Source organism: Calypte anna, chromosome 1 (genome assembly GCF_003957555.1).
Source record: "Calypte anna isolate BGI_N300 chromosome 1, bCalAnn1_v1.p, whole genome shotgun sequence".
Taxonomy (NCBI): Eukaryota; Metazoa; Chordata; class Aves; order Apodiformes; family Trochilidae; genus Calypte; species Calypte anna.
The window spans coordinates 55,200,004-55,217,241 of record NC_044244.1 but is presented as its reverse complement, the minus strand read 5'-3'; the positions used below and the strand labels follow the sequence as shown (position 1 = coordinate 55,217,241).

At 38.5% G+C, this 17,238-nt stretch overlaps 1 protein-coding gene across 1 annotated transcript in view; it reads left to right on the top strand.

The window, feature by feature from the left end:
* The window catches only part of RFX4 (regulatory factor X4), a 77,402-nt gene that overhangs the window by 7,259 nt on the left and 52,905 nt on the right, over window positions 1-17,238 (top strand). Inside the window, exons 3-4 of the mRNA XM_030447130.1 lie at window positions 1,262-1,322; window positions 6,846-6,969. Of these exons, the coding sequence (XP_030302990.1) occupies window positions 1,262-1,322; window positions 6,846-6,969 (185 nt within the window). The remainder of the gene's footprint in view (window positions 1-1,261; window positions 1,323-6,845; window positions 6,970-17,238) is intronic.

Below are 17,238 nucleotides of genomic sequence, written 5' to 3'. Positions count from 1 at the left end.
GCAGGGAAGGAGTGTGCGGTCCAATAATTAGAGGCCCATTGTCATGCAGATGGAGAAGAGGGGCTGCTCCCAGTGTCTGCTGGTAACTAAATCTGGATTTTCCTGACGTTCAGGGGACCGGCCTGGAAGGCTGGAGGATGTTCACTTAACACAGTTTCTACATATATAATGGGAGAAGTATTATGGTGCACAGGCTAAAGACAGCGTTTTGTCTGTGCCTTGGTTCGTAGGACGGCGCAAAAGGCATCTTAACAGCATCCAATGTTAAGAGGAGATAGTGTGGCTACCTTCAGATTCAGCATCCTAAAGCCTCACTTAAATAACTTCTGAAAGTTGATTGTACGAAAAAAAAAAACAACTTGCTGCTTGGTGTAGAGGTGCAGTGGTTTATCCTCGTGTTTAGATATCAAAGCCTTTCGTGCTTAATGTTTTAATCAGGGATAAAGTTGTTAAAATACTGAAGTGTTTGATACAGCAGTATTTCCCAAAGCATGCTCCTCTGGAGTGTGCTTCACTCCAGTGTTCACACAGGCGTGCTTTATATGCTTCAGAAATCACAGTTTAATAAGAATTACTTTATATGTACTTTTAAACCATTTCAAAAGAACTTATGTAAATGAGGAAGAAGCCAGTATTTTAAGAGGTTTATTTTAATTATCTTTTTCTTTATTCATCCTCTATGAAAATTTTTTTAGAAAGTTGGCAAATCAGAGAGTTACCTTAGAAACCATTAATGGGGAATACTATCAGAAAAATTATCTGAAGATAAATTAAGTATATTGTAGTATATTGTATTTCAATTTTTCTTGTAAATTTATAAACATCTAATACATATGTTAAGATCACAACCGTGGATGAACCCCATTTGGTTAAATGCCTCATCTAATATAAAACTTGCAAAAGGCAAGTTAAGTTCCCTTAAAGAAAACGAAAGTGGATTGTTTTTTTTTCTGTTCAGACATGCTGCTGGAGGTCTGGGAGTTGCTTTGTTTTCATATAAATTTATCCTTTCCAATGTAATTATTCCTGTTCACTCCTCTACTACTGCTGTCAGTGCTGTTCACAAGGGTTATTGCCTGAAGCAGTATCTACAGATGCTAGCTTAAACAACATAATTATTTACATTTCCACAATGTAGCCAATATTTTGAGGAAGCTTTGGCACTTGAGAACACTTTTTTTGTCAGATAATTCATTACCAGTTTATAAATGCTGGAGGGATTCCCAGTGAAATTACATTGCATATTTTTGTTTCTTAACAGATGAGGAAAAAGAAAATAATAGAGCATCGAAACCACACTCAACTCCAGCTACACTGCAATGGTAAGGACCTTTTTTTTAAAAATCAAGAAAACCTGTTTTTTCTTACATTTTTTTCCAGCTGAAGAGAATAGAGGTCTTGAACATGATACAGTTCTAAAGATGCTTTCACTGTATGTTTTTAATCATCTCATTAGTATCCGGTGCAGCATTTCTTAACAAATGTCTCACTCTTATGGGATTTGTCTGTACATAGGAGACCTCTGATATAATTTAGAAGATCTACTTGGCAGATTCGTTTGCCACCTTGCCAGCTACTTGCTTGTGGTTTGTCATCATTGCTATATTTCATACAAAAAGAAAACTAGTGCTGATGATTTTTTTCAAGACTCAATGTTAGTTTCAGTGTATGATGGATCCCACCTTTAATGACTGTTTTACTGATAAGAGATTTCTGTAATTTAATGTAAAAGACAACAAAAAGAAAAGTGTTTGACAGTTGATTAATTTGCCAAAATTCCCCTGCAAATTCAGTGAGGGGAAGATATGAAGGGTAATTAGGAATGGAGGAAGAGAAGATGGGGAGATGAAATTCTCTGGGTTAGTCTAATGCGCTGTGGAAAATGAACAAATGCTGTTCACTGTCATTTACAGCAGTATTTTAGGCTGCATGTTCTGTAAGTTTGCTTATACTTCTGATACCTCTTTCTCTCAGACTTTTTTTCTCTCAGACTTTTTTTCTCTCAGACTTTTTTTCTCTCAGACTTTTTTTCTCTTAGACTCTTTTTCTAACATGTTATCTCTTAGTCTTTTGTTGAATTTTCCCTTAATTTAGTTGTTTTTTTTTTTTAAATTCTGGTTAACCTTCTTAATGTTGCAAGATCAAGCATCTTTCAGGAGGTTCCTTGTATCTGGCAGGACGTAGCTCTGTTAGAGAAAAAGCTTGGAGCATACTTATCTGACAACCCATACTCCTTAGCTATTTTTAAGTCTTTTAAAGAAAAGCCTTCACTTCACTTGTAAGTAGCTATCATAGTTTTCTGGGTGAAAATATAAGATTATTGACAAAATATATGAGGTCTTTAGCAAAACTATTTTTCTGCTTCTGTCAGTCTTTTGGGAGACCTAACTGAAAGAATAATAAGACCAGTTCATTCAGTGAACTCTTTCTTTGCCTATGAAATTCTGTGATTCTGTGAAATATGCATAAAAATATTTGGATTGTTTCAACTGTATTTGCTTTTTAAATTTGATCAGTTAAATTTTAGGTTCTAGAAAACTCAAGATCTGTGAGTTGATTTCAAAGAGGTTGCTGCAAGTATTCAGTGTTTTACCTCAATGAACCTTGCAGACATTTCCAGTCTAAATTAGGTGGGAAATATAAATAAAGCCATTTAGTTCTGAATTATTGCTTATTTGTATCACATAAGCACTGCTTTTCAGAAGTTCAAGAGAAGTGAATAAAGGGAGTGACTAAAGAGAGCAAATATTTAAATAACAGTGAAATATCATATAGATATTTTGTTACTTTCCATGATTCACCCATACAACTTCAACACGTTTCTAACAGGATAGCAAAGAAATATCTAGCAAAAATAAAATAACAGCTTACCAGTCCCAAATTCAGAACAATGTTCATTTTGCAGGAGAGCCAGTTGTCTTTTTCACAGGAGCAAATAATGTTAGTTAGCAGCCAAGAACTCAGAGTTAATTAGAACATGCCAACGAAACTGTTCCCAACAGAAAACATTCAAATACTGTAAACAATCTTTTGCCAAATACTTTCAAGCTTCCTCGGTCATAGAGGTTAGTAAATCCCTAAACTCTTGGGATATTGAGCCCTGCTGGAATGCTGTGTGCACACTGATGCTCATTCTGAGTGTTTGCAATAGAATCCTAGAATTTTGATTCTGAAAAGAATCATCTTCCCTTCCCCCTTGCTAAAGGACTGGCTTACTACCTGTCTGTTGAGTTGTTTCTTACATGTTTAGGTAGGTCAGACATTCTCCCCTTTTGTATTTTGAAGTATTTTAATGTATCTATTATAATTATATTGTTATTATATTTGAGTATTTTGAGGCATCTGCGATTTCCTCCATTCAATCTTCCACCCCAAAATACATGAGACAACAGAAAACCATAAAGTTTTCAAATTTGATTTCTTTATCTGGCAACTAAAAAATTGCCTCATTTGTCAATAGACCCAGAGGTAAAGGTTTCCTGGTCTACCAGCTATAACAGAGAACATTTTTCTAGTGGTTTCCATAGACTTTCCAGCCTATACACTGCAACTCGGAATTTGATATTTCCTGGAGAAACTGTGCTGCTGGATTTGATACACTAAATAAAATGTCAAGCTCAAAAGTTATGGTCAAATTGCTAATGTAGCAAGCTTTGTGTGAAGTTCCCACTGTTCTGGGAAGCTGGACACATTAGCATCAGGTTATTTGCACTGCACTAGCACGTAGAAACCCACGGGTTGGTAAACTACTGTGGTCAGCACTGCCCAAATGCTGCTCTGCAGGGCTTCTGTAGGTCTTGCTTTACATGTTTGACAGCTCTGCTTAGGCCTCAGAGCAAGTTTTTGCACAGCCAAGAAAGACAAAAGACTGAATATACCTTGAGCAAGCATGTGTCCTGCCTTCTTTCAGGAATCTCTGGGTGGATTCAAGAGGTGGAAGTGATAGGTTAAGTTATTGTCCACTCATGTTATTCTTGTGTTATGTCCACTTGTGTTATTCTGGCAAATGGAGGAGGCACTGCAGTTTTCTGTAGTGTCTGGTGTCGGCCAATTTAAAGCTGGTTATATTTGTACTGGTAGATGCTACTATCAGGTACAGCTCAATGGAGTGCTGGAGAACAGAAACCAATGTCAGTAGCAAAGAAAAAGAAGAGGAAGAAAGTAGTAGGGAAAATGAAGCAAGATTTCTAAATTTAAATTCTGTCACATGGCTATGATTTTGCCATCAATTTTTTTAGTTACTCCTTGTCTGGAGTCTTGCTGTAAAGACTGAACAAAAGCAATCCCATGGGGATCTCTCTCTCTCCTTAATGCTTATGCCTCTCCAAAGGTGTGAAGTATGTTGAATGCTATAAATTATGAGGAAGAAGAAGTAGCTGAAGATGCCAAGAAACATGCCTGGATGACTGTCAGACTGGCTAAATATCCCTTCCCTGGAAAGAAGAATGATGTTTTTGTTTGGTTTTGTTTTGCTGATAACCCAAAATGAAGTGAAAGGCCTGGTAAATATAGCAGTACTGCCAAATAAATCATAACTGGGGAAGCTACATGAGCTTGAATTTAACTGTTAAAGCATGAATATGCCAATACCTAGTATCCTGTGATTATTTCATGTTCATTATTATCTATAGAGCTGTAGCTTGCTAAACACTTGGCTCTAAAATGATCATGGTTATTTCATTGGTGAACTTGTTGACCAACTCATGTGAAACTTTCTTTTACCTTGATTTGGGCAGTTTGTGTCTATTTCTCCAAACGTAGATTTGTTCAAAGCACAGACAGCTTCATTCCATAGAGTTTGGTGTTTTACAGTGCAGGTGCTCTGAGTAACAACAGTATTGTGAAACTAAGGTCAACAAAACTATCCCATTTTCTGCAACATTAAAAAGTGGAAAAGCTTTGCTAGGTAATGGGTTCTCCCTAGATTAGTGGTTTCTCAGAAATTGCTATAAAATGAATCTGTCCTAGAATCTCTTCTGTAATTAGCAGTTAATATCACAGTTGTTTGGTTGCCTTCATATCTAAAACCAGGTCTGTAATAACACTACAGACATGACTCTTCTATAGAATAATTTCATTTGATCTAGAAGTATGTAAGTATGAAGAGGGAAACAGTAATAGGGACAGAGAGAATTGTCATTCCTGAGGAAGGATTAGGGGTTTTATTGCTATACTGTAGCAGTACAAAAGGTCTCATTGTGAACCACTGGATTTCACATGGCTTTATTAGGGCATTTAAAATGTTATATATATTATTTCTGATAATGATTTGTTAGGTAGAAGATTGAGTTCCTTATCTTTCTACAATGCTGTAGAAGGAAGCTGAATTCAAAATATGATAAAGTTGTTAAATAAAAGACAGGAAAATAAAAGAAATGGAGCAAGATGGGGTTTTGATCATTAAAAAAAAAAGTTCAGGTATAATAGAGCATTGTTCAGTGTCAGACTAATGACTCTCTGTGAAAGAGAGGAGAAAAAGAGAAAAATTCATCAGATATGAACAGAAATAATTAACTGCTTTTCTTTCTGTCCTGTCTTGGTCACGGAAGCTGACATTCCAATTAGCAGCTATAGTATACAAACGAACTCTCCAGGTTTTGAAAGGAGGTTTTTGTTCAAGCAGTATGAATTTGAGGAAAGATGCCATGATGATATTTCTGTAGAAACCAAAGAAGAATAGATGTTGCCCATACAAACTGATTCCATTCATCTAGCCGGATATCTTATTAAAATAGTTTGCAGTCACAAATGATCACGAGAACTGAAATGGAAGGTAGGTAGGTCCTGAAAAAGGCAAGGAGGGAGAGGAACTAAATATTTGGAAGGTGTTCCACAGCCATCAAATGGCACAACTTACCTACTGTAAAAACGGAATTTTTTTGAGAATTTATATTAATTTTCTAATATGTCTGAGAGGAAGTTGTACCTACTTTCTTCTAGCTAGCTCTGCAGACAAGTACACAGAAATGCCTGAGTGACACCATGAATAACAATATTAATTGTGGTTTAAAGTTAAGTGTGTTTGTAAATAGCTCTTGAACCTTTTTGGATCAGCAATCATAAAAATGTCATTTCAGAGGAATGTTTATTCTAATTTATAGACTACTAATGAGCTCAGTTTCAGGTTTTAAAGATGAAGCATATGCTTAATCATATATTTGATGCCTAATTTAGAAATTTATAGTCGTGTGTTTGCTTCTGTAAATAACAGTTTCTCTAAAGCAGAAGAGGATGCTATTTCACTATTTTATTCAGCAATGCATTCAGATGGTGGGCTCTTTTTCACTTTACCCATCAGCAACAGCCAGAAAATAATATATATAAATGATTTTGTGAACGTTCCTGAGTAATGCAAATAACTTGCTTTAGCCACATGCACTTCCTCAAGGTAAGGTATTTTGGACATGAGTAAAAAGAGTGTCATGAACCAAACGTGGTCTGTCCAGTAAAGAATCAGAAAATTCCTGCCCTCAGAGAACTGTTGTTGTTTCGCAGTTGTACATGTATTTGTTTACTGCAGGATGCTTTTAGAGTATAAGAAATTACCAGTGTATTTTTTCCCAAACCACTTCAGAGCATGGTCAGAACCCCAAATCCCAGTATGATAATCTCTGCTTGCCTGAGAACTCACAGCCTATATTTTTGATAGCAAGTGTGAACCAGCTGAAACAGGTAAGTATTATGGAAGTGAACTGGAAGGAGCACTTTGGATGAAAGCATACAAAATTTAGTAGATGAGCATAAGTCAAAATGTTTGATCTTAAAGATGCAGCTTTGCACACTGTATACCATACAGGACATCCAACATACTTGCAGTTCTCTCTGTTTGATATTTGCTTTTAAAGGCTGGAGGAGAATTATGAGATTGCAGAAGGAGTTTGCATTCCTCGAAGTGCTCTCTACATGCATTACTTGGACTTTTGTGAGAAAAATGACACACAGCCTGTTAATGCTGCCAGCTTTGGGAAGGTAAGTCTAAACAGCAGCTTCATGCCTTCAGCTCTCAGCTTGTTTAATTGAGTTTGGATTATTGAAAAGAAGTAAATCATTGTTTACCATTAGAGATAGAGGTATATACATGGAATCTCTTGTGTATTCATGTTATTGGACAAAGGCTAGGATTTTAAGTATTTAGATGGCTGGAATAATTCCTGATCAGGACTAAGCTCCAGAATATACTACATTTTTTTATTACTTCAGTCCCCAGCCTAGTTGATAGGTACATGGTGTGTAATACCAGCTGCTTGGAAGTCAGATACAAGCCAGAGTAAACACATCTGCATTGTGTCCTTCACTGCTTTAACAAATATATACGTTTAACAAATAGAAGGGTAAAGTATCAATCATTTAGTACTAGGGCCTGTCTATGACATCCTTGTAGGGATGATATGGAGACCCCCTGAATTAACGTTATCAGCTTACACTGGCAAATAGTGGAGTGCAAAGCCTCCAAATGTGTAAGTACAGAAAGCATCTAAAAGCACTGGTGTGGCACTGCAGATACAAGCTTCCAAGTTACCTTTGCCTTGTGATTCCCTGTGCTCCCACTTTCCAGCCCAGCTCTGGTCAGAGTCACTGCAGTGAAGTCCAGACTCACAATGGAGATGCACTCCTAGGTCAGATGCAGCTGTGCATTTTCCAGATGTGAGCATTAAAACTCTTATGCTGTGTTTCATTAGCAGACATTAGTGTCTGGCTAGGATGTTATATAAAGTTCTTATTTTGGATTTGCTGGTCAGATGGTGTTTTACTCTCAAGTGAAAAATAGCATAATCATTTTATATTGTTATGATTTAAAAGTGAAATTTTACTTTAGAATGGGTCACAGGCCTCTAAACCGTGAAAAAAACAGAGTGCAAAATTTGCCACTGTTTTTGGAATGCTTCCAACCATGAATCTGAAGCCATTTGTCCTGCAAACTATGATCTAGTTTTTAGGACATTTATTCTATAGATGTGTTGGGTATTCAAAGAAGGAAAAATACTCCTAGGGTAAGTGCCTGTGTAAAGGGTGGGTGAAGGAGAAGAACATATTGAATGGTGTCATTCTCTATAGTGCATCTTTATGTGAGCAGCTTAGCAAGGCAAGAAAAATTTGGTATGTTGTAACATTGCTGTGTTTGTTGTGTCTTGAAGAGCTGAATATCTCAGTTGAACCTGCTAGGTTTCTTGACGTGCTAGGTTTCTGTTTAAATATGCTGTGTAAGTGTGAGCAAAATACTTTGTTCTATATATGATTTTCTACTAAATGCTAAGTATAATGGCAATGTAATTTAGGAATATAGAGAAAAAGAAACAGATTTCTTGCAGGCTAAATCATCTGGAATGTGGGTAGGATTTTACTTTTGCTGGTACTAAAAGCTTCAATAAATTTTAAAGTGCAAATATTCTGACATTATTTCATCAATATACATTTACCAGGGACCTCACCAATTTTCAGTATGCAGCAGGCTTGTTACACTATATATGACTCCATCCTCCTCCTTCCCTGCCCCTCATGCACACACACCTGTTCATCAGTAGGATCTTGACCTACAAGTGTCTTCCAGCCAAAAATTATGACATTCCAGTGTGTTTTTCATGTGTTCCAAGTGTGTTCCTCTTGCTTGCAATAATAGTTTTCCCTTTTTGTGGAGAGAAAGCCATACAGAATCCTTGTTGTACTTTTGTAGTGAAAAGACACAACCAGGTGTAGTGAAATGAGGCAACCAGGTGCCACTAGTTCCCAGGATGTGGCATGAGCTTGTGTCAAGCCCACCTGTGCCTGATTAAAGCAGGCCCTAACTGCGCAGGGGCAGGACCAGGGGGCCAATAAAAGGTGAGGCTTGAAGAACAAGCTCAGCTCACTCCTGAGTTAGCTGGCAGAGAGATCAGTTGCTCTCAGAGCAACAGCACTGGATCCAGGCTAGTCAACCCTGTGGGCTATAGGCTCAGAGAACTGTTCATGAATCTCTGCTGGGACACCTGGTTGGACCTTGAAGCTCCGTACCCTAAAAGAGATTTGTCTTGCTACATACTTTCCCAGACTACTGCTTCATGTGGCCATTACTTTTGGATTTGGAAACAGAAGCCCCCAGACAGGTATTTCCAGGAACCTCAGACAACGTTGGCACAAATATGAAAGTGGAACAGGCTTCTGCATCTGCAGAACCCAGTGATTCTGTCCAACCTATCATTCCTAAGAAACTATACTGTGCAGTAATAAAGATCTGCAAGGCAGACACCCACTTCATTCAACCAAGACCTTGCAGTCAGGTTCTCCTCAGGAGAGATGAAGTTTACACAGATGAAGTTTTAGACAAGAGGCATTTTGTAATATTGCATAAGAGGGAAAAAAAATAACAAGGAAAAAAAAATTACCTGGGGCATGGAGAGATTAACAGAGAGACATTTACATGTCCTAGACTGTTTCCTGAGGAAAACAGATTAATAGCAACGAAAGTAACAAGAAGAGGAAAAAATAATCTACGCTTCTAAACCACTTACATTACATAGAAAATAAAGGAGACTCTAATATGGTTATTAATGTGATATATTCTTTTATCACAAAGGGAACTATAGTTGTAATATGCTATCCAGGATTTTAGTTTTTAACTTGGCCTGTATGAAAATTGCAGGCATTTGTGTCTATAGTAGCATTTGTCAGTCTGCTAATAGCTGTGCTACCTAGTCTGGCTTTACAGAACTTTGTCTTGTCTGCCAAGGACATGATCAAGCACTCTGTTACCCATATACTTTAACCAAGCAGCAACTAGGGAGGATCTTGTGTTTGCTGATTGCAGCTCAGCATCAGCAAGTAGAGACTCCAGTGTTAAACTTCTGCTCTTACTATAGCCAGTAAAACATTTTATATTCAACAGGATCATGATTTCATATTCAGCAGATTCATGAAGCAGAATAAATAAAAGTGTGCCATGCAATGAGTGAGAAGACAGGGAGGTGAGAAAGGGCAGGCATATCACTCTTTTATTAACAAAAAAATGTTGCATATGAGAAAAAACTTTCTTACAGTGAACATGTTTAGACTGTGAGTAATTATTCAGGCAGAAGAAGTGAAAGTCCTGCTGCTAGGGTCACTTAAAAAAAAAAGATTGCAACCTTGTGCCCCTCAGCCCTGTGCTGCAAATGCTTCGGGCTCTGATCCTGGGCCCTGTGGGCTCAGAGAGCAGATTAAGGTGTTTCCAGCCCCAGGTTCTGCTGCTGCCTGCATCAGGGAGGGCTGAGCAGGAATATGTGGGTTTTTTTGAGCAACAGGTTAACATAAAATGCCAGTGATGATTAATACATTAATCTAGGAATTATGGTGGATGGAAAGCTCTGACTCGTTATTCCCACTAAAGAATGCAACCCAAGATTTATTTGTAAAAGCTAAAACATTCGGAATCAGGACCTTTACACAAGCAAGTAAGTTACTTAAAAAGCAGTAATTAAGCATTTCCAAGCCTCTCAGTAGCTATTGCCTATGGATGGGTGCTCTAAGATTTTTTGGTTCCCTCCCAGCTACAGCGTGTCATATAGCTGTTCAGCTAGGTTGGCAAATCTTTGAGCTTCTTTTTCGCTTTTATTTCAACGCTCATTTTTACTCTTTGTTTCTTTTGTGACTCTATGAACCTTATTTTCTTAATCATCCCCCTTGCAGATGCAATCTTCATCCTCTGTACCGGTGTCCCCTGTTCTCCGTGCCCTCATTTACTGCTCTAAACCGCCTGTGCAGTGCGAAGTCACCTCTCGGACCCTGCCCCCTCTCTCACCCAGAACACGGTGTCTCCTGGTGCGGCCTCTTTTGCATCCTTATGAAGGGTTCTTCCCACAACTCCCATATGCCCCCTGGAGGTTACACACCTTCCGCTTGTCTTTTTCTTTCTTCCCCTCAAGTGTTTTTTCCTGCTGTCTTAGGACAAACAATAATAAATTAATATTTGAAAAGGCAAACGAAGGATGCTGACACTTTGCTGGGTGGCTCTCTCCAAGCTTTAGGTTCCTTTACAAGACTCTGGCAGCATAAAGAGGTTTAACTTAGATGTGTGTCCATATGGATTTTAGAGCCTCGTGGTTGCTTCCTGACTGGCTCCCTGACTTTCTGTAAGTGAAATTTAGGTTCCAATAAATATATTTCAGTGAATAAAGTTGGGCAAAGTATACAGTATATTTGTAATATTGGCTAGTAAAGAGATCTTTTACATTTTTTATTAGCATTTCCTTCATTTATTTAAAAATAAAATGGCTTAAGGCACAGTCATACAGTCAGGAAAGTGCTTTTTTTCTCAATTGTTTGCTTTGCTCCTGGGAGGTACACACTGTACCAGCCAGAGTCCTTTTTTATCACTGTGCACTGTCTCTATGCCCAGAAGTTTTGCCAGCAGGACTGCTCCTCCAAGCATGATTAGCATAAATAGGATTTCCAGTTTCATGCTATCATAATAGATATATTTAGTGTTAAAGGACAGAAAAGTAGGCTTCTCAGGACCTCTTTGATAATGATATTGCAATGTGGCTGTATTCTGGTTTGTCTTCTAATTCACATGCACACATCTGGGAAGGGCCTGCTGTGCATAAGGAGATACTTCTCACAGAGATGTGTTTGGCTTTTTTTCTTCTGATCTCAATTTGCTCCTAAGTGGCTTCAGTATAGAAAAACTGGTATAGAAAAGCCAAATTTAGTCTTAGCGTTCTCTTTTGATAGGTTAAAACAGCACTTGTTTTATTATGAACAATTACTTCATATGACAAGGTTTATTAGACTTTTTTCCCGAGTAAATATAGAAAAGAATAATAGAACTTGAGAAAAATCAGTATAAAGTTGTCGCGATCCGACCTATTATTTTAATATTTTGTTTGAGGAAAACCAGCCACTGCTCCAGAGACGCGCAGAATTACAAAAAATAATAATACTTAGTGATTTTAACAAGTTATAGGGATTTATTTTCAGGGAACAAGAGAACAGGTAAAGAGAGGAGATCGGGTTACCAAGTCCAGGCCGCTGCGGAGCTGTTCTCGGCTTTGCCTTCAGGGCTGGTTGCTCGTTGGCTCCTGGCTGCTTCTGGAGTTAGCTGCGGTGTCCAGGCCGATGGCTCGCTGGGTGCTGATAGCTGATCTGGTGGCTTGTCCGTCGCTTGCTTGCTCGCCGATTGCTTGCCCTCTCCTTGGTTCTTTTTTGTTGGGTTTTTAAAATGAAAAACGGGGAGCGGAAGGAGGGGGTCTTCGTTTGCATAACTTGAAGAAATTCACGGGTTTCCCGGAACAGACTTTTCCTTATCTATTTGTTAATTTCCCTATTGTTTTAGGTAGGCGCCGGGGAGGTGGTCTGACCAGTTTTGGGTCTCAATAGGTGCTAACGAGGCATTCTTACAGGATTGGTGACAGGAAAGAATTTGCTCAAGAAACATTTGAAATTTTGAAAAGGTTCACATCAAAAGTTGAGGAGGTGGTTTCTGTTATTGTCAAGGGCCATATAATCCTTTCACTATCTGAGCAACCCCTGCTTTTCCTTATCCCCTTTTTACCAGCTAAGGTTCCTGACCAAAGAGCAGGTAACACCAGTATGAGTTTTCTTCCTGATGCAGAATCTTCTAGGCCAAGCTCATCTGAGGAGGCCGGATTGACACAACTGCAGAAGCAAGAGGCCAGGCAGGTGTGGGGAATGGGGATCCTACACTGTAGCTGGAAAACCCTTTGCACCCTTGGCTCTGCTTCACAAATCCTTCTCATTATGTATGTTGTTAATTATTGCCTTTCTCTCCTTGAGTTTGGGGAGTAAGAAAAACAGCAAGGACACCTCAGTTTCCTTGGAGTGACTTTCCCTTTCCCCAAAATTTGCCCTCTAGCGAAGGGATTTTTACTTCCTTTGCCTCCTCAAGCATCTGGCTTCTAGTTAGATCTTCAGCATGAAGTAGAGCTGCCTCTGGGGTGCTTTACCTCATGCTTTGTCAAGCCATCCCAAAGGCTGTTTTTACAGCACAGGCTCTGCCAGAGAGCAGGGATCCTCGTGCTCAGCCTTTTCCCACAGAGATGCTGGGTGATGGCAGTAAGTGAGCTGGCACCAGTACAGAGTGGAGGGGGTTTTGCAGGGTTTTAGATCTGCTTGGCTTCAGCAAGTCAACACCATAAGTGGCTGCAGCTCAGTGAAGCATCTCAGTCAGCATTTGATGTTTACAGCTTTGTTGAGATGCAGTAATCTGTTTGATCATGCCTTAGGCTCAATTCCATCTGGCCAGTGGAGCTGTTGAAGGAGGATATTTTACACATAGACGAATTTGAGGAGACATCACAAGCTTTACTAAAGGGTCCAGATCTGTTAGAGTCCCCAGTGTGTTATCTCCACAGCAGGCAGAATTGGGAACAGGCATTAAAGAAAATGCCATCAGGTTTTTCTGACTTATTTTGCAGTATCAATTGAGATGTTTCAGTGCTAGAAATAAGATCTCATCCTGTAGCTAGACTATGGCCTGTTTTGCAAAATTATAACAGTGAGGGGAGCAAACCAGGAAAGTTATTGAATTTTAAATAAGTAACAGAACACAAAGAATTCTGTACCCTTACCCTACCATCTTCTTTCCTCCTCCATTCAAACAAATGAGCAAGGAGTAGAGGGGATACAGAATCAGTCATGCCTCTTCTCCTTTCCTTGACACAGTTTAATGGACTTGAGAGACAGGAATGACAAGTTGTAATCTTTTGATTTGATCCTGCTCTTTCCTATTAATGGATGTTTCTTGGGGCAAAGATTTCTTGACCTTGAGGTAAAGTGTTGTTAAGCCAACCCTGAGCTAACTTTGAACCAAAAGGTACCTGTTAACACAGGTGTTAATAGTAGGAGAGCGACTCAGGGCAGGATTTTCAAAAGCACTGAAGCAGATGGGGAAACCCCAGACCAATCCAACTGAATCAGTACAAGGCCAAAGATGAATGAGCCTCAAAATACCATATTTGTCATATAAAATTGAGGATATCAATGCTGTTTGTGTTTTGCAGTACTGAGATTAGGGAAGGCATAGCCATGTAGGAGTGTAATTGTATTTGACATCAATGGGTTTTTTCTGCTGTCGTGGCAGAAATTTGAGAATGAAACAACACAGTAGAATTCACTAAACGAACACAGATCTTCCGTACCTTACTTCATAAAAGCACAGCATGCTCTCTAGATACAGAACTTGAAACCTGAGTTGAAATAAAAAGAGCCAGACATGTTATGAAGGACTGTTATCAGAAGAAAGAGAATTTATTCCCCTGTATTTAGTATCCTTCTAGAACCTCTCAGACCTCCAGAGCATGGGACCTGAAATTTGTTTCTCATCCTGGCAGAGTGCAAATGTTGGTTTGCAATTTGCTTTGATTTTATCTCACTCCATGGGAAAGTTCTAGAAGCATAGCTAGAATGATTTCAAATAGGAAGGAACTCGAGTCATGAAGAATAACAACCCTCTAGATCAGCTGCCCTTACGAAATGAACATGCCTTTTATAAAGTAGAAATTTAAGTTATTCCATGGCAAAAGCTTCTGTAAGTCATCCACTCTCTGTTGCCCCCTGAGCAAAATTTAACAACTTGACAGAGGGAGGGAAGAAAAAAAATAATCATAAGTTTACAAAGGTCTTTGATTTCTTCTATTCGTATTTGTTAGCACTAAGACAGATGGCATAAGATGTTTTGTAAGATGGTTTGGGTTCTCTTTTTCCTGTTTTGTTTTGACAACTCATATCACAGAAGAATTCAGATGGAACTACTGGGAAACATGAGTTTTGCAGTTTGCTCCTCCATTGCATTCACTACCAACGGGTCACAGCATAGGGAAGAAAGAATAGACAATACATTGCTCATTTTAAAGCTGGGGATGGCTCTGTTCATGTGAGAATGCCACAGTAGTGGAGATGTGAGGAGAGATGCAGTGGCAGACATTAGAGCTGGCAGGAATCAGGACAAGGGAATCACCATTGCAGCCATTTGTGACTAAGAGAACAATTTCCACAGTCAGCCATCTCTAAGGTTAGTAGGCTGTGCAGACTGCAGTGCAGACCTTTACAGAAATGCATTTTCCCAGTTGTTGCTTGTAAAGTTTTCTCTGTTCTGTGTGGATGCTTAAGTAACTTTTTTCATGTCTTTTTTCATTATTTTAAGAATGAGCAAAAATACAAGTCACGAGATATTTAATTCCAGCCTATTCAGACACCTTTACTAGGTTAAAAAAGCCAAAATGGGATAAAAATCCTGTGAAGTCCAAAATCTGTGCTTGAATCTTGTACTACCAGTGCTGTAGTGAGAGAGGGGCACAACTTTTCTTTCTTACATTCCCTTTGACCACCCCGTACATTCAGAATGGAAAAGTTACTGCTTCTCAGAAAGAAAGAGGTCCCTTTATATTCTACTTGCACAGGCATTCCTAAAACCATGTACCAGGATTGCCTGCAAAAGGGTTAAATGAATGCTGATCCAGATATCCTATTCCTCTGAAAATGTGTGAACTACCTATACATTGTTTTGTCATGTAATGACTTCTGACTGGCTTTTATGCATACAGGAGACAAAGAACCACAGACTTTCAAAAAGATAAGGAAGTTATTAATTTTTATTTATTTTTGTTTTTTAATCAAGAAAGGCACACAAGATTTTCTATAGGCAGAAGGCAAGATAAGGTCTTGAGCAAGGGGCAAAAGAAAGAGAGGGAGAACACAAGGGAAGTTTAGAAACTGAGAAAGAAATCAAAGGAGCACTGGTTTCTGCAGCTAATATAGTAGGGAGAGAAGTTACTTGTATGTGGAACTCCTGCTCTACCTCTGTCTTAGAACCAAAAAGACAAGTAACATAATCCTTAACAGTCAAAACTGCCACATAACTTAGGTAGAATTTTACTTGGAAAATGTGAAACCTGTATCCTTTTGCTCAGCAGATCTGATGGTGCAGCTGGATTTTCGGTCGCTTTAGAGAAGTATGAGATGAAATTTCAGTTCCATTGAAAGACAATGGTAAAAGGCCTGTTCACTCCAAAATTCCCTTGGATACCACCCATGAAATCTTTTTACCACTGCTTCTGTTGAGAAGCCAGCACTGCTGTGAGAACTGGGACGGACTGGGCTCCATTCAGAAAGCAGCTCGGACTGCATGATTTGGTCTTGATTCGTTTGCTTGCATAACCCCACTGCACTGATGAAAGGAAAATGATCCAACTTGGCTTTCAAATCCAAACCTGAATTTTCATGTCCAACGATCAGGAATACCCTTTCCTCTCCACCCAGCCGTAAAATTAACTTTTGGGGTTTTTTTTTCTGTAGATCTTTAAAAGTTAATAAATACGAAACCCAGTGATATATTTTATATGTTGACTTTTCAGGCTGAAAGTATAATTTCAAAATCAACAGTTTGGCCCCTCTACCTTTTCCATTGATTTCAGCACACAGTGAACTCTGTTCTGCCTGATCTGACTTGCTCTCTCCTTTCAGGGAAATCTCACTGCCCATCATTACACAGGGATTCACATAAATGTAGCCAAACATAAACATTTACATGAAGAGCTAGTTCATTTAGCATTTAGTATTTGACATTTAATTCAAAATACAACCAGAAATACCCATGCTGGGTATACCGTATTATACACACGTTACATATGCAAAAAGTCCTGACTTTTTTTCAGAGGTTTTCCTTTTTTAAAATTTTTTTCTTTTTTTCCCCCCTATAATACTATTGGTAAAGAATAATGTAAGTGATGCATACTTTTTAGCTGTGTTCTGAAATGTGCTGGATTTAAAAAAGAAACAAAGAAAAGAAAAACTGATCATCTGATCAACTACTCCATTATTATTCCTCTCTTCTGATTACCTCTGCCCTGGTATGTAAAAAATGGCAGATTTATTTAAATCCCCAGAACTCCCAAAGCATATGGTTCATAAAGTAGTATTTACAGTGTGCATTGTAACACTTCATCCCTAGTAGAAACACTTTGAAAGTAATGTGGGTTCATAATATTCTAAAAGAAAAATATAAGGCAAAAGTATCTCTAATAATAAGATTTAATTTTGAGTTTACTGCTGTAAAATCAACTTTTGGGGAGGAATGCTATTTTCTGAATTACAGCTGCCACTGAAAACAACAACAAAAAACAAAAAAGCAGAACCAAAACAACAACAAAAAACCAACACCAAAAACCTCTAACCCCAAAAAAAACATCCTCAGAAAGTAGTTCTTCAAGACTGCCTTTTTTCCCACAGCCTTGTGGAGCCCCCAACCCTGTCTGCAGAAAATGAAAGAGA